At 42.9% G+C, this 26,369-nt stretch overlaps 1 protein-coding gene across 1 annotated transcript in view; it reads right to left on the bottom strand.

Annotated features, from left to right (window-relative positions):
• LOC115107488 (nesprin-2-like) overlaps nt 1-26,369 on the bottom strand; it is a 217,424-nt gene that overhangs the window by 25,580 nt on the left and 165,475 nt on the right. Inside the window, exons 90-95 of the mRNA XM_065008488.1 lie at nt 22,119-22,353; nt 21,316-21,510; nt 16,903-17,028; nt 12,835-12,990; nt 6,634-6,792; nt 2,618-2,784 (exon numbers count right to left, since the gene is read on the bottom strand). Coding sequence (XP_064864560.1) covers nt 2,618-2,784; nt 6,634-6,792; nt 12,835-12,990; nt 16,903-17,028; nt 21,316-21,510; nt 22,119-22,353 — 1,038 coding nt within the window. The remainder of the gene's footprint in view (nt 1-2,617; nt 2,785-6,633; nt 6,793-12,834; nt 12,991-16,902; nt 17,029-21,315; nt 21,511-22,118; nt 22,354-26,369) is intronic.

Genomic DNA, 26,369 nt, shown 5'->3' with positions numbered 1-26,369 from the left:
TATAGGAAAAGAAGGATGGACAGAGGGACAAAGAATGTGTGAAGAGGTATGGAGAGGGAGAGAACATTAAGGGAAAGGGAGAAAAAAGCAAGGCAAACAAAGTGACCGTCGCTACGGAGGGGGGGCGGGGGGTCAAGTCGCTTGGAGACAAGGCTCTATAGAGGTTACAGTTATATAGTAACAATAGTCCCAACACACATCTCGCCTGAGACCTTTAGAGAGTGTAGGAGTGACTTATAATGGTCCGGGTACAAGATGTATTAAGAACAGATGTAGGATCAGCTCACCCTCCCCAAACCCTAATCATTAAAGTAAAAACACAACAACACGCAAACCTGTCCATAGACCAGTAGCAAGAACAATGTCATGCTACTCTAAGCTTAACCTTTAGTTTAGCAAACAATGCTCTCAGGGCCGTAGCGAGGGTCTGAGTTTTATTGAGGTCTGGAGGTCAAGACATTTTAAGAAAGTTGAAGCTCATTTGCTGCATTTCTATACAATTTAAAAACTTTAAAATTGTGTTTGGAGAACAGCAAAAACAAGCAAAAATGACCCCAGCTTTAGCTTAATTCACCTCAGTCAATCTACAAACACATAGCCTATTAGCAATAAATTAGCCGCTACACATTAACTCACATGAACTCAGCACCCGGATTAAAAACTATAATTTAATACTTACAGAGGGATCTGTTAGCAGAAAAATATTGTATTAACATAAGATAAAGAAATAAGTCTGCGTTACAGAACAATTTGTTTAGCAGTTTTACAGCTAATTTCCTGCAATTCTACTCATTTTGCATTGATTTATGGCATGTTAATAGGATATCTGAGTAAGTGACTAACAAAATCAAATGGTGGACCCCTGAAGGTCAGTGCCCCTGGGCACGTGTCATACCTGTTTCAACCTAGCAACACTCAGCCTTTGTTTCCCATATAGGTGTCAGGAGTGGTGATGGCCCACCCCCAAAGAATAGTCAAGGACCCACTACGGCGCAAACTTTAAAGTAACTCACACTGTACCCTGTAGTTCACCAATGTTCCTTCAGCTTGCAGCTGCTTTACAATCACTTTTATTATAGTCACTATCATCTACTGTCTACATAGCCAGCCACCGTGCGTATCCACAGACAGATGGACAGTCTTGGAATCAGAGGGGATTTAGCGTGTATGGCCCCCCTCAAAAGTCTAGGACTGTACCATATGGCCTTACGTCTGCCTTCCGAGTCCCCCTTGGTCAGCCCAAGAGTGGAGGGGACCCAAGCAAGTTGGAGTGGGAGGAGAAGGGGATGGGGGGGTTCTGTCAACCTGCATTAGCCGTGACGTGGTGGGGGCTAAACAATAGGAAACAGCACTATAGCCTACTGGCGCTAATGATAGCCTGGACCCCGTCAGCATCTGTTATCCGGTTAGCATAAAAGCTGACTAGCCGTAGTGCTAAACGATGTTGCCACTGTGAACAACACTCACAGCACTCACTATGAACAATGTGCCATCCGTTGTGTCTGTGGTGTCTGTCACCCAGACAAGCTGAGCGCTGTGGTATCGGAGCATCGGGTCTCAGACCAACAGGCTTAGTCTTTAACATGTAAATAGTCTCTATCTGCTGCTAGAAACTATTTGCAACACTGACTCTCCATACATGAAAACCTTACACACAAGCGCGCACACACACACACACACACACACAACCACACGTACTGTCAATACTGTTGCTCTATTTATACTATTTATTTAACTGCGCGACCTAGTCACTATTCAATTTATGTTTGTAAATACAGTCATACTTGACATAGCACATTCCTAATCATACATATCAGTTACTACTTTGCATACTACCTTCTTCTAATTACTTGATCTTTTTTATTTGACTTGATCTTTTTTATTTTGCATTTGGCCTTTTATTATTGATATTGATTATTGTACTGTAATATTGAGGGAGCTAGCACGCAAGCATTTCACTGCACCATTCATAAATGCTGTAAACTGTGTACATGACAAATACAATTTTGTTTAAAAGAAATTGGCCTCCTGAAGAGCACAAAGCAACTGTCAACATTTGGCCACGGTGGCACCTGACCTGGCAGACAGACGGGAGGTTGAATAAAAGAAAGGTTCACCCACCAAACTGAGACAAGGAAGGATATGAAGTCGCTTGTTGTCTTGTTGCAGCTTCTGTAACCCTTACGATTGTGGTAGTAGTAGAAGTAGGTGTAGTAGTGCTAGTATTGTAGTAGAAGCAGTAGTAGTAGGCCTAGTAATAGAAGCAATCATTTGGTGGGTGCTTACATTTGTCCTAAATATGTTTCTTACATATACCAACTCTCCCTGAGAGTGGGGTCACAGCCAGGGTGAGTCATTATCAACGGCAAACCTGGAGCGTTGCTCAAGGGCACATAGACAGATTTTTCACCTTGTTGGCTAGGGGATTCAAACTAGAGACCTTTCCATTCCGGGACCAACACTCTAACCGCTTAGGTTATCTGCTGCTAGTAGCAGTAGCCTGTGTGGGTATGAATCCCGGCTCTTCTCTCCGTCTCCCCTTCATTTCATACGGTCTCTGTCATTAGAAATCCATTTTTAAAAACCTGAGCCCAGTTTTTAAATATGCTAGCCTCACCTGGCCTCTATGTGGTGGAAGAGGTGCTGCCAACGGTCCCTGGCGTCCCTCAGGGTGCCGTGGAGCTGGGCCTGCTTGGCCTGGTCGCTGGCCAGCATCAGCTGCTCCCCCAGCTTCTTGAGGTGGCTTTTGTTCTCACTGAACAGGTTGATCTCCTCCATACAGTCCTATGAAGAAGAAGAAGTTGAAGAAAAATACTTTTCTTTTTAGATCACCGAAATCTGTCTTTTGCTTTCAAGGAGAGGGAGCAAACTACCAAACCTGGGTCAAATATATATTTCAAATAATGTACTTTCAGCTACATCAAGTGCATTTCAAATATGTATTTACAACAGATAGAATGGGGGGGGGTAGCTAACAACTTCTTCTCACAGCCCACCCCCCGCTCTTTCGGCTACCCACTCACTCAGGTATCTCCAAATCATTTTTGGGGGGCTTTCAAACAATTGTGGCCATAGTGCAATTTTTGTAATGTGATGGCCAAACTTAAATCAGCTGAAATCAACTCCATATGTGTGATGTTACTTAAAGGTGATTAGGCCATAAAAAAAAGACTGCCCCTATCGCTTCCATTGATTGTTAGCTAGAGGTGGCTAAAATTAGCTGTAGTGTATAGTGGCTAACCATTGAGATCCTATTAAATTATTATTATTATAATTTTATTTGGCTAACATCAAGTTATAAAATCATGAACTTCTGCTTTAAGCTTTGATCAAGGGGTGCCCACAAGAGAAAGGGCTGCTAAACAAAGATCACTTTCTATTTCAAGCGTTGAATTGATTGATTTTTTCTCACACCACATCAAAAACATGAACACACCCTGTGTACTAAATGACTACCGTCGATGAGAAAGAAAATGAGGCGTTATCTAGGCTAAATTCAATAGAAAGGGACATTGTTTTACTGTACAGGACGAAAGGAGTTGGCCAAATCCTCATGTACCCATTCTGACTTACATACAGTAAAATATGGTATGTAAACCTGTTTACTTTGTCTGTTCACGTTTCTGTCAGAAATGGTACACTTTGTAGGATTACCGCTCTAATTATGGAACCAAGCATGTGATATATAATATCACAAACATGCAAAATACAGGTTTAAAAAAGTGGGAGAGTGACTGGGTGTGATTCTCATAAGAGGAGTGGATTGTACCAAGATGAGGGAGGTCCACAGGGACTCATTTCCCCAGTCCAGTCAACTGGCCTGAGGACACCTGGCAGACTCCCTCAGATGAACACCCACATTACCTCTATCGTCTGGGCTACACTGTGTGTGTGAGCTGGGGCTCTAGTGGTTATGCAACCACCAGGGATTAAAAGGTTAATCTATGTAACCAGAATTGGGTCTGAATCTACAGAGATTTTCACTGCACTGCTTACCATACCAATCAAGACCATTCAGATCAATAGCCACTAAAGACACAGCCAGACAGATGTAGGATCTTAATTTGAGCCCATTTGCTACAGTGGGAAAATAATCCTGCAGCAATAGCAAATGTTAATGTGGATTATAATAAAAGGACAACACCCCCACTTAACATTTGAGTTGTTATTATGAAGTATTTAGTGATGTCCTACACAGTTTTAGAGTAATTTTATGATTTCATGTCTGTTGACTGTCTATTGATGAGCAAAACAAGAAATTGCACCTCTGTCATGTTTTCAAATGTGTTCACTGAGATGACTAATACAATAAATGATGGATAGTCATTTTCAGCAATCTATATAACCCGTCTGTAGTTTTACGATTATATTGGAACTCCCTGCTATATGTGACTCGTTTCAGGAAACTAGGCGTGTGTCGCGAGTCGCTTCTTCACAGGAGAGGCAATTGAAAGTAAACATTTTGGTCAGAAATGCTTTCTGGAACATGTGAACTTTCATGTGTCTTAATAACAAACTTGTATGCCATCTGTAAATATGAATAAAATTGTTAAATTATGAACATAGTTTGTTTAGCCACGGAAAAAGCCAGGAGATAATGGATTGGTCAGCCATGTACTGTAGCACGCTTCTGTCTATAACATGAGCTGGTCAGTATGTGTAGGTAGTCTTCTCTAACGAGACTTAAAAAAAAAAAAAAGACATCACGTAGTGGAACTACAAAAGTGTTGCTCTCCACTTTCTGTACTACCAAGTTTTAGAAATCAGTGGAATGCTCAGTGGAATTAGAGTACGATAGCTAAGGAGATGGAGAAAATTCTGCTGTTTGATTGCAAATATGCAGAGGGAGTCGACAAGATAACACACAGAAGGCTGTTGTATAAACACCTGTCTCTGGATTACATCTTCAAACTAAGGTCAACCATGGCATCCGTGACAGAGTGGGAGAAGAGTCCATCAATTTTCTGTTTACATCAGGCCCGTCATAAAAATGTTTTATCCGACATGCATTTTACTCGCATGAAAAGGTTGAAACCTGGTTATTAATATGAACATATATTCAGCATGACATTCATGCAAGCATTAAAATATATTTCCAACCCAAAATTAATATGAAATGCACTCATAACCTGTGCCATAAGCAATAAAAGGGTTAGCTGACAACGTCATGAAAATGATGTGCACGCTTCAAAAGGGGCAGATGGCTGTGTGTTGTTTTTGTTCTGGATGGCCAACAATGACAAGAAACTGCCACATGGTAAATCGTAAGTGGCTCGTTTCTACTTGTTTGATCTTGTTCTTAACGTGTCTTGTTTTGAGGTGTTTTGACTGATGTCTATGATAACATGTCTAAAATTTGTTAGCTAATCAACAACGTTAATGACGTATTTGAGACACAAGTGCTCATTGTGCAACTTTATGTTTTCAATATACATTGGGAATGAAATATACTGTAGTTAACATGTTATCAACAATCTAAGCCAACCCTATCTGTTTTACCACATATTTGAGCACGCCTCGGTTTTGGTGCTTAGCTATCAACCTCTCTACGTATTTAGACTAAGCTTCGTCTGGGTATGATATAGCCAGCTAGCTAAGCTACAGTAACTGCATGCTTAGAATTGCATCATGGGAGATTAAATGCACCCTGGGAATCGTAGTATGCTGTAGACGAGCGCAATACAGAAGCTTCAAAATGACAAAAACAATGAATCGTGCAGTATGACTAACAAAAATGATAAAACATCAAAATGTGTATCAAATCTTACAATAGTACATATATACTAAGCATGATAACTGTTTATAAATTGGCGGAATTGTCCTTTAATTGAACATTTTGTAGAGGTTGATACATTTTTCAGAAGGGAAAATCAAGTCTGAAATTTCAAAGTGGAAATTACAAACTTCAGAAGACTTTTTAGACCTCAAATGCACTACAAGTTTTACATTTCCTGCATTACAGGAAAGTTCTTCAGCAACAGGGTGAACGAATTAAGATCCTACATCTGTGTATAATTCTATGGACCCAGCATGGTCTGCAAGGTAAGGTAAACTGCGTATCCATTCCAAACATGCTTTGTTTCAGTTTGAGAAGAAAGTTATTTTTTTCTTGAAAGAATGGGTTGTGACCAGGATTGTAGTGGAGCAAAAACACCCTCTATGTGCCTTTTTACATTGTCAAAAGCAATTACACAAAACTAAATTGGCAATGTTAGCATTTGTTTTTTACGTTGTCCCAAAAATGTTTGCCACTATGTCACCAATTGTAAGTGACAATTTTATATACGGTTTACATCGGAGGATATGTCCTAAAATGTGCACTGTACCCCAGTTTTTTTTTATTTTAATTTTATTTTTTTACCTTTATTTTACTAGGCAAGTCAGTTAAGAACAAATTCTTATTTTCAATGACGGCCTAGGAACAGTGGGTTAACTGCCTGTTCAGGGGCAGAACGACAGATTTGTACCTTGTCAGCTCGGGGATTTGAACTTGCAACCTTTCGGTTACTAGTCCAACGCTCTAACCACTAGGCTACCCTGCCGCCCCAACCTCAGTTACCTCTTACCTCATTCAGTTTCACCACACCTGAGGTTGTTTCCTAAAATGTGCACCATATCCCAGTTTCCTCCTACCTTCTTCAGTTTCTCCACCATCTCCTCGAGGCTGAGGTCTCTGCTGTGCGACACCTTGTACTCCATCTGGGTCAGCCAGTCGCACAGCTCCTTGTTCTTGTCGTTGAAGATGGTCCAGGCACTGAGCCGGTCGGCGATCTCCTGCCTGCGTAGGGATACCTGAGAAGAGAAGGGAGGGGGAGGGTGAGTATATGTTGCCCCATGTGAAACACTGGAATGTACCATGCATTCATGTATTAGGTTTCTTGACAGGGTGTCAAACTCAATTCCCAGTGCCTGCTGGATTCTGCACTTTGCAATTGAGTTCAAGGTAGCAACAGAAACCTACGTTAAGTGCGATCCTCGAGGACTGGATTTGGCTTGATAGACTAACAGGGGAAGGGATTGACAATCAGATACGGAAAAAACATTGTGATGGGGGTCTTTCCTAGCCTGGTCCCAGATCTGTTTGTGCTTTCGCCTAATCATTTGCAAACATGGCATGACATTGAGGGAGTTGACATGATAGCACAAACAGACTGACACTTAAGCTAGCCCCTCCAGTCTGGAACTATATGGCCACCTCAATTTTAATGAATCATTTTAGCCACTTTAACAGCATTAACTGAAAGTTAAGTTAAATAATACCTTTAGTAATGTTATTCTGATTGACAAAAAACAGATCTCAGGTCCAAAATACTATATTTTGTCAAGTTACTTCAACACCCAGGCCATAACAGAAAAACCTGAGAAGTTGGCCACATTTAACACAAAAACAGGCACTGTCAACTAACTACTCCTGCTCCTGCTACTCATGTGATCGGTTTACTAACAACCGGTCTTGGAAACCCTCATTATGCACACCTGCACCCCATCATCAAGCACACCTGGACTTCATCACCACCTTGATTACTTCCCCTTTATCTCATCCTACAAGGGAGTATTGCTCCATGTTCGTTATTATTAAACTCAACAACTGCACCTGCTTCCTGACTCCCTGCATCTCTGTTACAGAATACTGCCTCAAAATATAGAAGCAACAGAAGAGGAAGACATATACCAGATGATCGACGAACAGGGACATCTACTCCAACTCCACAATCAGCTGGCGCAACTGGGTGCGGCTATAGATGAGGTCCTCCGCGTCCTCCACTGCCTCGACACCACCCGAGAGGGTTCACCTCCAACTAGCGAAGGGCCTTCTACCAAGAATCGTCCCAGCGAGCCAGTCCCCCATCCTACACAGCAGTCCACCCTGGTCAGCGATGCCCAACTGTTCCTCCTGGACAAATATGACTGGACTCCATCCAAATGCTGTGACTTCCTACAGTGCTCCCTTTATTTCGCCCAACGAGAGGTCCAAGGTTGCCACGGTAATTTCCCTGCTGCCCGGGGGTTGGTGCCCAGACCGCTGCGGAGTACACCCTCATCTTCCGGACTGTGGCAGCCTCCAGCAGATGGAATAAGCTGGCGCTACGCAACCTATTCCAAAGAGGACTGCGCAAGGAGGTCCAGACGGAGTTGGCATGCCGGGATGATAACCTTTCCTTGGACGCACACATCAATGGCCATCAGCCTGTACAACCTTCTTCGGGCACCAGCTCCTGGAGTGTCCGGGGCGTCCCAACCCAAAGTACACTGGGGCAGAGGGCCGGCCCGGTGATAATTTGTCTCCCGGGGTAGGCATGAGTATTTCTTCAGCATTTTCCGCCAAGCACTTCCTGGTTTCCATTTCACGGGTGGGCTGTCCCTACGGCTCTAGTGAACACCGGTGCCTCAAGGAAATGTATTGACCAGGCCCTTGTCTCCTCCCTGAACATTACCTTGTATCTGCTCTCCTCTCCTTTTCCAGTCCAAGCCTTGGATAAACTACCATTGGGATCCAGCACTATCACACACATCACAGCACCACTCGCCCTCACTGTGGGACCCTTGTACCGGGAAAGCCTTCCCTTCCTCATCACCACAGCTCCTGTACACAAAATCATCCTCGGCCTCCCGTGGCTCCAACAGTATTACCCCACCATCTCCTGGTCGAGGATTAAAATCACTGCATGGGCACCCGGATATCAGAAGACCTGCTTACCCTTACCTTGTGGTTCCACGTCGGGTGAGAGTGCTGTGAATGCCCTCCACGCCACCATTCCATCCTCCCATATCATTGGCCCCGTGTTTTGTGATGTAAATGTGGACAGCCGCCATGCTCTGGAGAGGGAACCCGCGCCTGCTACCTGCCCTCCTGAGTGCATCTACGTCCCCACGGAGGTGTGGGGTCAGTTCTTGACCTGGGAATACACATCCTTCGCCGCTGGACACGAAGGTATTACCTGCACTATTTCATCCATCTCCGCAATGTACTGGTGGCCTACGTCAGCACAGGACGTCACCCGTTAGGTCAATTCATGCTCCATATGTGCCCCTACAATCTCCCGGCACACTCCAGCAGGGAAACTCCTTCCCATTCCTCAGCGGCCTTGGTCCCATCTGTCCATAGATTTTGTTACTGATCTCCCTCTGTCTAATGGTTTCACCACTATTACGGTTGTTGTGGACAGATTCTCTAAATCCTGCCATTTTTATCCCTCTGGTCTTCATACCCCGCTGAGGCACTATTCCAGCAGGTCTTCAGGGCACGATGGCCTTCCTGAGGAAATCGTCTCCGACTGTGGCCCCCAATTCACGTCATGGGTATGGAAAGCCTTTTTGGAGAAGCTGGGGGTCACAGTAAGCCTCACTTCCGGGTACCGGCCTCAGTCTAACAGGTTTGAGAGGATGAACCAGGTACTGGGGAGGTTCCTGAGGAGTCACTGCAAGGACAGGCAGGGTTCTTTCTCTGGGCAGAGTACGCCCAGAATTCCTCCATTGCATCACTCCTCCATTGGGCTGACTCCCTTACAGTGTGTTCTGGGATATCAGCCAGCCCTGGCGCCATGGACCCCGAGCCAGACCGAAGCTCCTGCAGTGGATGAGTGGTTCAGGCACGCAGAAAAGTTTTGGAACGATGCCCTCGTGAGGCTCCAGTGCACCGTCAGAAGGAGCATGTGGATCGCCACCGCAGTTAGGGTCCTGTGTTCCATCTGCCTCTCCACCAGGAACCTCTCACTCTGCTTGCCCTGTAAGAAGTCTGAGCCCCCGGTTTGTGGGGCCGTTCAAGGTCCTCTGGAGGATCAACGAGGTGACATATAGATTACAGCTCCCCCTAACTATCGGATCTCACCCTCTTTTCATGTTTCCCTCAGGCCGGTGATTTCTGGTCCCTTGGTGGATGCCACCCCCCACGACACCCCTCCTGACTCCCAACATTGTGGGGGTCGGCTCCAGTACTTGGTGGACTGGGAGGGGTACGGTCCAGAGGAGCGGTGTTGGGTCCCGGTGGACGACATTCTAGATCCCAACATCATTCGAGATTTTCACCTTCTCCATCCGGACTGGCCCACTCAGAGCCCTCGGAGCCACCCTCCTGGCCCGGCGCCGTCCGGCGGCTGGAGAAGTGTGTCGGGGGGTACTGTCACACCTACTCCCACTCTGGTGCGTGACGCCCCCGGTTTTCTAACCACCGGTCCTGGCAACCCATCATTACGGACACCTGCACCCCATCATCATGAACGCAGGGCCTTTTTCACCACCTTGATTACTTCCCCTTTATTTAGCACTCTGTACCCTCACTCATCAGGCAGTATTGGTTCTGTTTTCATGTCCAGGTGCTTCTCTTGTTTTGTATCACTCCATGTTCATTATTATTAAGCTGAATACCTGCATCTCCGTTAAACTGTGAGTGAGGTTGAGTCTAAATTGAAAAGATAACAGCATACAACGCAGGTTTGTTGAAAGTAGCCCATAAATAATACCCTGACGTGCCAAAGGACTTTGAAAATGCCAATCCAACTGGATTGGTTTTGTATCACTATGCGAGCAAGGTTTTCAGTTGTATTCTCCAGCTCCCATGCTATCGATGCCTATCAGTAAGGGGGCTACTTCAAGAGTGCTTTTGGCTACTAATGCAAAATTGTACAGGCCCAAAAGTACTTGTGATAAAACCTCCCTGCTGTCTATTCCATTCCGTGAATAATCTAGTTCTACCAGAAGATATCACAAGTGGAAAGGCATGGTACAAATATCCTACAGTACATAGTCTTATTCCCATTAAAGCAGCCGAATGCAAGTTTGACCCAGTTATATAAAGTTGGCTTGTTCCAGAAGTGTGGACCTCTGACACATTTCATTGTACATTGAAAAGCAACAAGGAAAATGAATTTCAGTGTACTTTGTGAATTGACTGAGTTGAAATGGAATTGATCCCAACCGTTGTGTGTACCAGTTCACTATAAGGCAATGCAAATGCAAGAACCCTGGTGGACTCCCCATAATCAAGTAAATTGAGTGAGGCCTCAAGACAGTAAAGCTTTTTTTTACATAAAATTAATATGGTCCATTTTTCTAATGAGAGCTTAATGTGATAATTATATTCCCATTACTCCACAAAGGAGGGGATGCTGATTGTTTGAGGTCAAAGAGCTTAACTGGCAGATATTGGTTCATTGGGTTGCCAATATTTCATTGTCTGTTCATTGTTTTGTTTTTCACAAGCGTGGCTCTTTCTCTCACTTAACTTACCATTGAGGCTTAAAATTCTTAATATTCCATTAGGAGCGGTTTCTATTGTGACCTGTCATACCCTGTGAGGAATTGCGTTGCCACCACAACAATAGGGGACAGGGGCTGTCTCCTGAAACACAGGCAGGCCACAGCCCTGGCTGGCCATCTGTCCCTCAGCCATTCCAGTGACTGGCTCCACCTGCAACCTGTTAGCCTTCTGGGGACGGCGCCATGTGTTGTGGGGACACTGTCATATAAGGGCTCCATTGTGGTTCTATGAAGCATACAAGCATGTATGTAATACATGCTAAAGTGGAGACACGGAAATTGATTACTGTCGTGGATTGTAAAACAAAACCAAAGTGTGGATTGAAGTCACTCCTTGCCCATAGACTGCTTTCAAGGTAAGGAAACAAATGTCTAAATATGTCAAATGAATGAACTACCACTTGAGCCTATTTATAATAGCAATGCAACACTATCTTTTAAGGACAACTAATGGTTGCTGCCAGCTCTGTGTCCCCACAAGTGCACCAGTTTCAACAATTTCCCTAACAGGTTGCAAGTTGCTCCAACAACAAGGACTAACGCGCAACAACAAGTTAGTTTTTTTCCTGATGACTAACAGGCATTTATACAAAAATGCTCTGTTTGTTTTTGATTTAAAGGGAGATGTAACTGTAGCTTGGAATACTGACCTCTGCTCAGCTAAAGAGCTAAACACCTCCATTCACCATTGTTAAAACTAGTCTGCATGGGAATTTAACTTAGTAACAGTAACAAATTCAGTTACAAACTCCAACAGAGGCATTCAAATCACTCACGTGCTGCGGTCATTTCGTCTTACAATCAGTAATAGACTAATTCATTTACAAACCCCAACAGAACTATGAATGACCGTTTGACCACAGCGTTCAAAACGCCCATGTGCTTGTATCAGGACCCAATTAGGTCTCAAAACAATCAAACTAAATCCTGCCCCCCACAAAAAAACAGTAAATCTTTCTCTCACTGACAAAGATGTACTGTACATCATTAGTAAAATGTTATACCACATGAGAGCACAAATACTAATGTCTCTTACAGAGGCATTCAGAACCTCAACCCCTGAAACACAGTATGTGCAAATAACTATTGAGGAGATATTAAAAGGGCACACTGGAAATGTCAAATGTTCAACACTATCTAATGTCAAACTCTTAAATCTTAAGCAGAAATAGAAACACTACATTTTCAAATAATATTTTGGGGAAATGCAAGTATCGACTGTATTTTTGCTGGCCAGTAGTGGCATCCCATTCAGCCACTTGTCAGTTTTTCCCTCCATTCCATGCTGCTCCTATTCTCTTGTTGCACTGCCATGAATAAGTGTGTTTTGTGTGTGTCTCCACTCGCTGGACACACATTCACCGGTCAAAGCCCCAGTAGTGGAGGAGCCTTTTGTGTGGCCAGAACATAGCTAGTGACTACTCTATTTTATATCTCTACCTTCCCTCCCTCTCATCCACTTTCACTCTCTCAAATAAAATCAGTCTTCCTCTCTCTCTAACACACACACTGACAGACCGACATCTTACTTCTCTTTCCCTACATCTCTCTCTCTCTCTCCATCCATGCCCCTCTCACCTTTAGACAGAGTTCCTCCCACTGGCAGTGCAGCTGCTCCACCTGTCCTTGTAGTAGGGTAGCATCCCCGGCCAAGATGTACTGGGACAGATCCGTCTTCATGGTGGACAACTCCTTCACTCCACCAGCCCACAACTCCAGAGAGGCCTCGTTCTCCTGCATAACACACACACGTACACAACACACACACCACTGACCGGTCAGGCACCCCGGTGCTGTATTAAGTGCATACTAGTCGGGTACGTGTGTGTTTCTCTCTCTCTGTCTCTGTATGTGTGTCTCTCTCTCTTTCTCTCAAGGATTATGGGAGGGGGGAGGGGAGCAAGGGGATAACTGGGAGGGGAGAGGAGGAAAGTGAAGGGGGGAAGGGAGAGGGGGGAAAGGGGGAAACAGGGAGGAGTGTAGGAAACTCATAATAGTGGGACTCAGTGAGTGGCAGGATAATGGGAGCCCCCAAAACCCGTTGGTAACTCTGGCCCCTCTGTGAGTGCCTGAAAAAAAAACTCAATCAATTCACTTTCCCCCAGTCAAATTCAAACTCAAACAACTTTTACTGGCATGACAAGAGTGATACCCAACACAGCAATGATTTTCCATAGCTGCAGTGATGAAATAACAAACCCAAACAAGCAAATGTGTGTGCTAAGAAAGCCGAAGAAGGTGTATTAGAGACAAGAAAAAAATACCATGTCTCTCCTCGTATCTTAGTGCGTGTCCCAAATGGGGCCCATCTCCTTATATAATGCAGTACTTTTGACCAGAGCCTTACGGATCCTGGTCAAAAGTAATACATTATAGGGTATAGTGTGCCATTTGGGATGTGACTAAACACTTATTTACCCTTTTTTCCCTCCTTTTCCTACATCGTTTTTTCTTTCTTTTTTCCCCTTGCCTTATTATGTAAAGTGTGTTGAGACCCATGGACAATGCACTTTAAATAAACCTGATTGCACTTGACTTGACTATCTTTGCCACTGTTATCCTCATTCTTCACAATAGAAGTACCTCTCCAATGAGACCTTGATTAACAGCCGCCCACAAAATGAGATTAAAACCAGTTATGCATTAGGGGGCGCTATTACATTTTTTGGATGAAAAACGTTCCTGTTTTAAACAAGATATTTTGTCACGAAAAGATGCTCGACTATGCATATAATTGACAGCTTTGGAAAGAAAATACTGACGTTTCCAAAACTGCAAAGATATTGTCTGTGAATGCCACAGAACTGATGTTACAGGCGAAACCCAGATAAAAATCCAACCAGGAAGTGCTGCATTTTTTGAAACCGCCTCATGCCAATGACTCCTTATATGGCTGTGAATGAGCTACGAATGAGCTTACGTTTTCCACGTATTCCCCAAGGTGTCAAATCAAATCAAATTTTATTTGTCACATACACATGGTTAGCAGATGTTAATGCGAGTGTAGCAAAATGCTTGTGCTTCTAGTTCCGACAATGCAGTAATAACCAACAAGTAATCTAGCTAACAATTCCAAAACTACTACCTTATAGACACAAGTGTAAGGGGATAAGAATATGTACATAAAGATATATGAGTGAGTGATGGTACAGAGCGGCATAGGCAAGATACAGTAGATGGTATTGAGTGCAGTATATACATATGAGATGAGTATGTAAACAAAGTGGCATAGTTAAAGTGGCTAGTGATACATGTATTACATAAAGATGCAGTAGATGATATAGAGTACAGTATATACATATACATATGAGATGAATAATGTAGGGTATGTAAACATTATATTAGGTAGCATTGTTTAAAGTGGCTAGTGATATATTTGACATAATTTCCCATCAATTCCCATTATTAAAGTGGCTGGAGTTGAGTCAGTGTGTTGGCAGCAGCCACTCAATGTTAGTGGTGGCTGTTTAACAGTCTGATGGCCTTGAGATAGAAGCTGTTTTTCAGTCTCTCGGTCCCAGCTTTGATGCACCTGTACTGACCTCGCCTTCTGGATGATAGCGGGGTGAACAGGCAGTGGCTCGGGTGGTTGTTGTCCTTGATGATCTTTATGGCCTTCCTGTGACATCGGGTGGTGTAGGTGTCCTGGAGGGCAGGTAGTTTTCCCCCGATGATGCGTTGTGCAGACCTCACTACCCTCTGGAGAGCCTTACGGTGTCTACAGCATTGTGACGTCTTTTTACGCATTTCCATTGAAGAATAGCCGTAAGGGACCATATATAGCAAGTAGTCACATGGTGTCTCCCGCAGAAAATCTTGCATAAAATACTGAGGTAGCCATTTTCCAATAGCTTCTTATGAGAAACCAATTGCCTCGACGGATATATTATCGAATATATATGTTAAAAACACCTTGAGGATGGATCCTATACAACGTTTGCCGTGTTTCTGTCGATATTATGAAGTTAATTTTGAAAAAAGTTTTGTGTTGTATAGGTAGCATTTTCCGGTCGATTTCTCAGCTAAGCATGATGAACAAACGGGAGCTATTTCGCCTACAAAAATAATATTTTTGGAAAAAAGGAACATTTGCTATCTAACTGGGAGTCTCCTGAGTGAAAGCATCTGAAGTTCTTCAAAGGTAAATTATTTAATTTGGTTGCTTTTCTTATTTTCGTGAAAATGTTGCCTGCTGCCAGTAGAGCCTAGCATAGCATTATGCCATGATAAATTACACAAATGCTTGTCTAGCGTTGGCTAAGTTTCTAGGGGTATTTATGTCCGCTGCGTTATGCTAATTCGTTTGAGGCTAAGATTACGATCCCGGATCCGGGATTGCTCGTCGCAAGAGAAGGGTTAGTTCACTCAAAAACTATATTTTAGTGTTTTGTTCATTAGTGCACTGTTAATATAATCCCAAAACGTTGTGCAGGTTTCATATGATGTGAAACACTCTGTTCTGAAAGTACTCTACCTTGAAAACTTGACTGCAGACATGCACATTTTTGTAGATTGTATTAACAGTGGACGAATGAACAAAATATTAAATATATTTTTGAGTGAACTATCCTTTTAAGTCAGGTCTGAGGTGCTGCTATTCCGCAGAATTGAAATAAAACAGTATTACATTATATCTAGATGTTTGATTTTGATCATTATCAATGTCTTGGCAATTTCTATGTCAGTAAGCACATTTCCATTCACAGTTTCTATACGAGTAAAGTCATACCGTATAAAAAAAATAATGACAGCTGTGATGTAAACAGAAAGTTTCGGTATGATTTTATGAATGCCGACAGATCATTTGCGATCAGTGGGATCTTTTTGTATCGATAAAATGTATTATGCAAGAAATGTCGGTGGAAACTCCTTTATGAGTCACCCGATGATATGGTGTGTGGTCCAACCACGACAACTTAGAAACCATGCAGTTTATTAGGCTACAGATGACATAAATGATGATGAACTTCACAGGGTGGTGAAAGCGCAAGGTGATGAGCTTGATGCTCCTTTCAAATAAATATTGAGGGTCTTATTATGGAAAAATGATGATCGATGACAAATAAATATATTATCGCTCTTGTACATAATAGGCTAATCTCATCATGTATAGCCTACCCGCACAGTATCTGTTGTTGGCTAGAGCACACGTCATGACCAAAGTAGGCACATACATTTGCTATTTAACGCAACAGTTTTGGTGACAAAACTATCACTCTATGAAAGTTACATGAAAAATACATTTTTTTGTGTGCACTACCTCATCACACCAAGTCCGTTTGGTGTAAACACACCTCTGGTAGGTAAATACGCATATTTTCTTTATGCTGATTTTAGATTATTCGCATAAAAATTGGTCGCGAATTGGTTGGAAACCTAGCTAGTGTTACTCACCTAATGACTTACCTCAAGTGTTACCTTCTAAGCTAACAGCACAGAGAGGTTAAAATCCACCCACACAGAGAGATACTAATATACACAGCTCAATATCACAAAGTGGGATGCACACACACACGCAGTTGCACGTAAGCACACACAGACACACACTTGCACGTATGTACGCTCACTGGCATGCGTGTCTCCACGCAACACACGCACGCAACACACACACACACACACACACACACAGATCGAGAAGGTAGTCACCTCTGTGAGTTTCTCTTCAACCTGTAGCTCCTCCAGCCTCTCTGGCAGCGGTTGCTTCAGCCTGTCCCTGAGCTCGTCCAGTTTGTGTGCGCTGTCGACTAGTCTGACTTGAAAGTGGCCCCAATTCTACAAGATATAGAGAAGGTACATTTAACAATCTCATTGACAGTATTAGTTTACAGTCCAGTTCAGCAAAAAACAAATTGAATAGCGTGACTTAGGTAAATTATATTATTCTATGGGCAAAAAGGGTTCCCAGAAATAGACAGGTCACACCTCTCCACATCCACAATCAAAAGTTTCAAATGCATTTTCTGAATATACCACTAAGACACAAATGTTACCCCAACTCTAATCAAATATTCAGTCACATATTTGAGTGGGAGATTGGTGTGTATTTCCCTTGCTATAATGACAATGACCTATCTCTATTTCAGACATTGTCTTAGCCTGATTCCACTATTGTGCTTGTGTCACGGCCTGGTCGGTTTCACCTGTTCCTGTGATTGTCTCCCCCCCTCCAGGTGTCGCTTATTTTCCCCAGTGTATTTATCCCTGTGTTTCCTGTCTCTCTGTGTCAGTTCATCTTGTATGTTTAGTCAAGTCAACCAGCGTGTTTTTCCCGTACTCCTTTTCTATTTGTTTTTATAGTCTTCCCGGTTCTGACCCCTGTACCTATTGGACTCTGATCTGGTTTTGACCTTTTGCATGTACACGACCACTCTTGCCTACCCCTTTTTGGATTAATAAACATTGTAAGACTCCAACCATCTGCCTCCTGTGTCTGCATCTGGGTCTCGCCTTGATAGCTTGGGGATTTCCCATTCACCGGGGCTGACATAAACTCTTTGACTTGGCCTCCTAAATCTGCCTCCTGTGTCTGCATCTGGGTCTCGCCTTGATAGCTTGGGGATTTCCCATTCACCGGGGCTGACATAAACTCTTTGACTTGGCCTCCTGAATACCTATTTAGTGCACTACTTTTGACCAGGACGCATAGGGCTCTGGTAAAAAGTATAATGCCTTCAAAAAGTATTCATACCCCTTGACTTATTCCATATTTTGTTGTGTTACAGCCTGAAATCAATTACACATGCAAAGTGTAAACATGTTTTTAGAAATGTTTGCTAATTTGTGGAAAATGAAAATGTCACAGCAGTCCGTGACCGGGAGTCCCATGAGGCGGCGCACAATTGTCCCAGGTTCGTCCGGGTTAGGGGATGGTTTGGCCGGCCCGGGATTTCCTTGTCCTACCGCGCTCTAGCAACCCCTTGTGGCGGGCAGGACACCTGCAAGCTGACTTCGAGCGTCAGTTGTACGGTGTTTCCTCCGACACATTGGTGCGGCTGGCTTCCGGGTTAATCAAGCAGTGTGTCAAGAAGCAGTGCAGTTTGGCAGGGTTGTGTTTTCAGGGACGCATGGCTCTCGACCTTCGCCTCTCCAGAGTCCGTATGGGAGTTGCAGCGATGAGACAAGACTGTAACTACCAATTGGATATTATGATATTGGTGAGAAAAAAGGGGTAAAAGTACAAAAAAAAATGTTATCTCCTCAGTTGGATCAAAAACATTGTCACAGCCAAAACTCGAACTGCTTTAAAGTCACCATTTGCCTCATGGGGATATCCCTGAGCGGTTTCCTTCCTCTCTGGCAATGGAGTTAGGAAGGACGCCTGTATCTTTGTAGTGATTGGGTGTATTGATAACCAATCCAAAGAGTAATTCATAACTTCACCATCCTCAATAGATGAGTTAGCTGACAACGTCTCAAAAATGATGTGCATGCTTCCATGGGGCAGAAGTCAACATGTTTTGTGATTCTGGATGGTCAGACTGCTAACAAGAATGACAGGAAACTGACATGTAGGGGATTGTAAAGTGGCTCGTTTTAGCTTATTTAATCTTGTTCTTGATACCATGTCTTGTTTGTAGGTGTTTTCACTGATTTCATGTCAATGTTAATGTGGCTAAAATTAGCTAGATAACTATCCAACAACTGTAACGATGTATTTGAGAGAACTGCTCATTGTGCAAATATATTTATGTTTCAATAAACATTGGAGACGAAATATGGCTTACATGTTGCCAACCATGTCTGTTTCGCTACATAGTTGCGCATGAGTCGGTTCTGTTGCTAAACAACCATCCCCTATAAAGGTGCCCTTCTTTGCAAGGCATTGTAAAACTTTATTATTTGACACAGAGTGAGTACATGCAGCTTATTATGTGACTTGTAAAGCAAGTTGTTAGGCTTGCCATAACAAAGGGGTTGAATACTTATTGACTGAAGGCATTTCAGCTTTTCATTTAAAAACATATATATATTTCTAAAAACACAATTCCACTTTGACATTATGGGCTATTGTTTGTAAGCCAGTGACACAACATCTCAATTTAATGTGGAAAAAAGTCTAGGTGTGTGAATACTTTCTGAAGGCATTGTAGTGTACTATATAGGGAATTGGGTGTCATTTTGGACACAACACTTAACTTGGCCTCCGTGGCTTCTGCTTTCACGCAGATCCTGTGGAAGGGGTTCACACAACTAACCTGACCCCCCAGGGGGTCGTAAACAACACTCACAGATGAGGTCATAATGGTTCCAACAGACAGCAACAAGTGTGAGTAGTCACTAGATGGCCACTTAGAAGGGTATAATTTGGTTTGCATGGGGTTTTCAAAGGGATGGGATTATGGTTAGGGTAAAAGTTTATGTTTATGGTGGTTGAAATCGTGTTTGTGGTTATGAGGTGCGATACTTGTACCCTTTCTAGCATGTCCGGATAGCAAAGACTCAAAGCAAGCACCTTTCGAGGCCCACAACTTAACTCTGTGTCACAGCAACAACCAATCAGATTCAGTAGCCTGAGGGGTGTGGTTTCATCCATCTTTTAAGACAGAGGTAAAGGAACCGCTCCTAAATTGACTTCAGGTTCAAATCTAGGATCAGCTTGCCATCTCCCAAATTCTAGTTACAGACTTTACGGTGAAAACTGCAAAACTGTCTTTACATCATCATCTCGGGAAAATGTCATCCTAAACCATAGTGACAACTTTAATTAAGGGCTGGTTTCCCAGACACAGATTAGGCATAGAACTGGACTGAAAAGTGCTTTCAATGAGAATCTCCTCTTCTTAGTCCAGAACTAGGCTTAATCTGTGTCTGGAAAATCAGCCCTAATTTTCTCTCTATGAAATGTTTTGTAAAATTAGAATTGGAAATGTCAGTTTACTTCCTGAAATGACTGAATTGAAATGGATGGAATTGAGGCCAACCCAGATGGTGGTAGCCGTAGTGATGGACCATACCGTGCCCAATATTCTGTGTTTCTTAGGGTTAGCTGGCAACTGTAAAATTTACTTTGATTTGATGATGGTGGTAGTGGGTAGTGTTAGGTGGCAGCCAGTTAGAGATTTTGCGTCCGAAAATGATCTATTGTGCCAGTAGGATTCAGTCATCCGTTGATGGATGATGGATGATGGACAACGGAGAAGATGGCCAGACATAAACCATTTTTTCAAGGAGGCAACTTGCTGCCGAAAAATATTTGAGTTGAAGTTGAGTTTTGATGGAAATACACAGACAATTGTGAATGCATTATATACAATTTCATCCGTGTTATTGCGTCGCTGTGTGGCCTTAACCGTAGCTGGCAGCTGGCCCCTGCATGGATTATGTTTAGATTAGGGTTGCTCTTTGATGGCCTTGGCTGTTAGGGGGCTTTCACTGGGCAGTACACAGATACAGTACATGGTATGTGGGTCAACTGCAGCTAACAGACATTCAAATCACACAGACAGCCAACACCCAGCCCGACTCATAAAGAAGGGGGTTTTGGTGCTTGTACTAAAGAACATGGGGTAAAAAGAGAGATGGGGTGGAGAGAGAGAGAGAGAGAGAGAGAGAGGAGAGGAGAGAGAGAGAATAAGAGATGTGTCATAATTACATATCATTTTAGAGATCCTCCGCCTTAATCATAATCTTCCCTATCAGATAAATTGGAATCCCTGTCTATCGTGAAAGAACAAAAGAAGGTCTGCTCTTTTTGCATTCTGTCTTTTTGTTTCAAAATAATCTATTATTGGTCGACCCAAATGTTCATGTGTAGGGAGGTGTGCTCCTTTCTGTCCAATAGTAAGGATCATTTCTGAACAATATTTCTGTCCAGTTAGTGGAACACTTTTGGGTCAATAGCAAGCTCAGAGGCAAAAGTTCTGTGTATCCTCTTTAACAGTTTATTTTTATTTTCGTCTTGCACTGATTTTGAAGTTTATGACGATGATATCTGTTTAGCTTATTTGCTTCGTAAAACTGCTAAATGTCAAAAAAGTAAAAAGTGACTAGAATGTAAAATTAGCGCTCACGTTCAAGTGCTTCCAAGAGATTGATTGGTTAATAGATTGACTGATATACCTGAACAACAGTTTCCAGCAGGAATCTCCTTTCTCCCAGTAGCTCCCTGGCGTGGTCCCAGGACTCCTGCAAGGTCTGTAACTCTGTCTGTAGCTGGGCCTGTGTCTGTAGCTCTGCCATGGAGGATAGCAGCCTGCCTGTCTCTAGGGTGTGTCTGTAGAAGCCGTTGTGTTGGGCGAGAGTGTCTTCAGCACGCTGAAGAGGGGAGACAAAGCGGTCTGAGTTACTGTATAGTTTCACCTATGATGGGTTAGCATCTGTTAGCCTATTTAACAGAGGGGAGACAAAGCGGTCTGAGTTACTGTATAGTTTCACCTATGATGGGTTAGCATCTGTTAGCCTATTTAACAGTAGAAGGTGTTACTTTTTATTTTATTGTTTCATATTATTCGATTTGTATGTTGTTGTTCTTCATCCCAGTATTGTGTTTAGACCACGTTTGGGGATGAGTTGGAGCCGCCAGAGGTTTGTTGGGGATGGGGGGTGGGAAGGGTGGGAGGTGAAATGGTACAATAATTGATTGTACTGATAGTGACTCAATACAACAACAAAAAAATCTAAAAATGATTTAACACTATGTTCAACAGCATATATCAAAAACCTCTCTTTTAGTGTATCAAGTTGTGGAATGAAAATAAACAGCACCTAAAATGTGTTGTGCACAGCGGTACTCCAAAATCACATACATGTTTAGAAACAGCAAATATTGCCCTGATAGCTCTGAATTAGCACGGTCTCTATTAAAATGGAATGACCATTCATCACAGATAATTTATTTAATTATATTTAAATGATGTTCTCACCCCCAAGTCCTCCAGGGAACATGGTAGCTGCTGCAGAGTGCAGAGGGCCTGAGCAGCAGAAGGAAGTAAGGTCTCCACATCTCTCAGCAGCCCCCCTAGCCTCCTCACACCCCGGGTGTAGAACCGCCACTGGCCCAGCCGTTCCTGCACCAGGCTACTTCGCTGCTGTGCCACACTAACAATCCGCTTCCATCGCTCTCTCATCTGGGCGAGCTTTAGGGTGAGGTCAGGCCTGCTTGGAGGGGAGGAGAGTAGAGGGGGAGAGAAGGAAGGGGGAGGAAAGAATAAGATAGGAGGGCAGAGGAGAGAAGAGGAGAGGGGAAGGAGAGGAAAGGGGGAGGAGGAAAAGAGAGAAAATGAGGGCAGAGGTGAGGAGAGAAGAGATAATCAACCATGGTTGATGGCAACAGTATTTTCGGGTCATTTACACCATATAAGGATAACTAGCGAGCACATCACTGAAATACATTACCCCAAAGTGCCCCATTTTTATTGTTTAAAATTGGTAATTTATGCATTTATCCATAACAAACGATCCAACTGGAGGGGATATTGATCTATCTCATCATATGCTTAGTCAACAAGCAAAACAAAACAAGATCAGTACTGTCATCCAGCAAAACCGAAGAGAAGCTGCCGTCCAAACATTCTAACACTATGGGCGGAGAAACCGAGGGAGAATACCCCACTTCATTCTCCAGGGACAACAGTGCTCTGTTGGCCACCATGAATGAGCAACTGAAGAAGCTCAATTTGATCTCTGGGGTATTGGCAGAAATGTAGGCCCTAAGATGATCTATGGAGTTCCACAAGAAATGAATCCCGGAGGTAAGGGCAGAAAATGTAACCCTTCGAACCACAGTAGCGACCCTCCAAACTACAACAAATACACTCCAGGATGACAATAAATAAATGAAATGCAGAAACATTGTCATCATGGGGGTGGAAGAGGAGGAAAAAGAAGACTACCTGGAAAAATGATGGAGGAAGAGGTGGCAAACGTGGACTACCAAAGGGCACATCGGTTTGGTAGGAAGGTTCTCAACAAACTGAAACTAACCCACTAAAATATGAAAGTGGCAGTTCTGGAAAGAGGAAGGGAACTGAAGGGAACAATTTTCTCTATCAATGAGCTGGTGAAATACTGGTGAAATCATTTGATAGGAGGCGCATACTGTGCCGTATTCTAAAACACCACAGGGCCAGAAAGTATAATCCTGCCGTACTGAGCCAGTAATTCCCAATTAGGCATACACAAGACTACATATTTATTTTACAATTTCTCTCTCTCACTCTCTATAGGCCTACCTTTGCGTTCTCGCGAACAGTCACCCCCTCATCATGTCTGGATGGAAATGCACTAAAATGATATCAGACTGAATGCCTTTCCATTAAGAAGTATATTAGCAGGGCTAAGTGGCAGGCTATCGATGCGGTGCCGATAAAGCAACAATTGTATATTGCTGGAGATGGGCTAGTAGGCTATTGGAAGACACATTTATTTTTATTAGTGATATTGTGTTACAAGTTATTTATTATGTTACTATTCAGAGCAACTCACAGCTGATTGTCATTTAAGGAATAGGCAAATGGGACACTAATGTATTGGAAGCAGAGTCCTTTGGTGAAGGACAATCAAATCAAATTTAGTTTGTCACATGCTTCGTAAACAACAGGTGTAGACTAACAGTACGATGCTTACTTACGGGCCTCTCCCAACAACGCAGAGAGAAAACAAGAGAAATAATAGAACAAAAATAACACGAGGAATAAATACACGATGAGTAACAATAACTTGGCTATATACATGGGGTACAAGTACTGAGTTGATGTGCAGGGGTATGAAGTTATTGAGGTAGATATGTACACATAGGTAGGGATAAAGTGACTAGGCAGCAGGATAGATAATAAACAGTAGCATTAGCATATGTGATGAGTCAAAAGAGTTAGTGTAAAAAGGGTAAATGCAGATAGTCCGGGTTAACTATTTAAAGTGGAACTGACAGTGTTTTACCAACATTAAATCTTATTAAAATCTGTTCATGTACACCCCCAGGAAGAATATGATAGCTTTTTTTAGTACATTTCCTGAGACGAGAGCACTTAGTTATGGTCATTTTCAAGTACCTTTATAGAATGTGTAGAGTGACGTAGAGTAAGGCATTTATGAAAATGTTATAACAATATAGAGTGGGAAAGCTGCCGTGCATTTGGACAATTAATAGACACTGCAGCAAATAAAACCTAGTAGCCAATCAGAGCTACAGTAGGCCTATATATAAATAAGGCATTTTACACACTGGCCTGCCATCATCATGGACTGTGTGTTTAAGAGCAGAAGCAACAGCACAACATTAAATCATTAGAAAGCCACAAAATACACCTGAATGGGTTTTTGCAAATACTGTATGTAAATACAGTGGGGCAAAAAAGTATTTAGTCAGCCACCAATTGTGCAAGTTCTCCCACTTAAAAAGATGAGAGAGGTAATAATAATGACAGACAAAATGAGAAAAAAAAATCCAGAAAATCACATTGTAGGATTTTTCATGAATTTATTTTAAAATTATGGTGGAAAATAAGTATTTGGTCAATAACAAAAGTTTATCTCAATACTTTGTTATATACCCTTTGTTGGCAATGACAGAGGTCAAACGTTTTCTGTAAGTCTTCACAAGGTTTTCACACACTGTTGCTGGTATTTTGGCCCATTCCTCCATGCAGATCTCCTTTAGAGCAGTGATGTTTTGGGGCTGTTTCTGGGCAACACGGACTTTCAACTCCCTCCAAAGATTTTCAATGGGGTTGAGATCTGGAGACTGGCTAGGCCACTCCAGGACCTTGAAATGCTTCTTACAAAGCCACTCCGTTGCCCGGGCGGTGTGTTTGGGATCATTGTCATGCTGAAAGACCCAGCCACGTTTCATCTTCAATGCCCTTGCTGATGGAAGGAGGTTTTCACTCAAAATCTCACGATACATGGCCCCATTCATTCTTTCCTTTACACGGATCAGTTGTCCTAGTCCCTTTGCAGAAAAACAGCCCCAAAGCATGATGTTTCCACACCCATGCTTCACAGTAGGTATGGTGTTCTTTGGATGCAACTCAGCATTCTTTGTCCTCCAAACACGACGAGTTGAGTTTTTACCAAAAAGTTATATTTCGATTTAATCTGACCATCTGACATTCTCCCAATCTTCTTCTGGATCATCCAAATGCTCTCTAGCAAAATTCAGACGGGCCTGGACATGTACTGTCTTAAGCAGGGGGACACGTCTGGCACTGCAGGATTTGAGCCCCTGGCGGCGTAGTGTGTTACTGATGGTAGGCTTTGTTACTTTGGTCCCAGCTCTCTGCAGGTCATTCACTAGGTCCCCCCGTGTGGTTCTGGGATTTTTGCTCACCGTTCTTGTGATCATTTTGACCCCACGGGGTGAGATCTTGCGTGGAGCCCCAGATCGAGGGAGATTATCAGTGGTCTTGTATGTCTTCCATTTCCTAATAATTGCTCCCACAGTTGATTTCTTCAGACCAAGCTGCTTACCTATTGCAGATTCAGTCTTCCCAGCCTGGTGTAGGTCTACAATTTTGTTTCTGGTGTCCTTTGACAGCTCTTTGGTCGTGGCCATAGTGGAGTTTGGAATGTGACTGTTTGAGGTTGTGGACAGGTGTCTTTTATACTGATAACAAGTTCAAACAGGTGCCATTAATACAGGTAACGAGTGGAGGACAGAGGAGCCTCTTAAAGAAGAAGTTACAGGTCTGTGAGAGCCAGAAATCTTGCTTGTTTGTAGGTGACCAAATACTTATTTTCCACTATAATTTGCAAATAAATTCATTAAATAATTCTACAATGTGTTTTTCTGGATTTCTTTTCCTCATTTTGTCTGTCATAGTTGAAGTGTACCTATGATGAAAATTACAGGCCTCTCTCATCTTTTTAAGTGGGAGAACTTGCACAATTGGTGGCTGACTAAATACCTTTGTGCCCCACTGTACCACATTTGGGAACCTATTGATCAGACATCCTCAGTTGCCGATGCACAACAACAAGATCAACAAGTAATGTTAGCCAGAGAGAGACAAGCTCAAATCTAACGAGGGAACAGTAGATAAACCCTCTCAAACTTTTTCAGCTTGTAGTTGGCAGTCAAAATTTAACTGAAAAATGATGGGGAGTAGTACAGTAGCTTGCTCACCCTGCTGCAGTTTGCCTGCCAATTCATGCTTGTTCCAATCCACGTTTTGACA

This window comes from Oncorhynchus nerka, linkage group LG24 (assembly GCF_034236695.1).
Source record: "Oncorhynchus nerka isolate Pitt River linkage group LG24, Oner_Uvic_2.0, whole genome shotgun sequence".
NCBI classification, from domain to species: domain Eukaryota; kingdom Metazoa; phylum Chordata; class Actinopteri; order Salmoniformes; family Salmonidae; genus Oncorhynchus; species Oncorhynchus nerka.
This window is presented reverse-complemented; position numbering and strand designations above follow the sequence as displayed.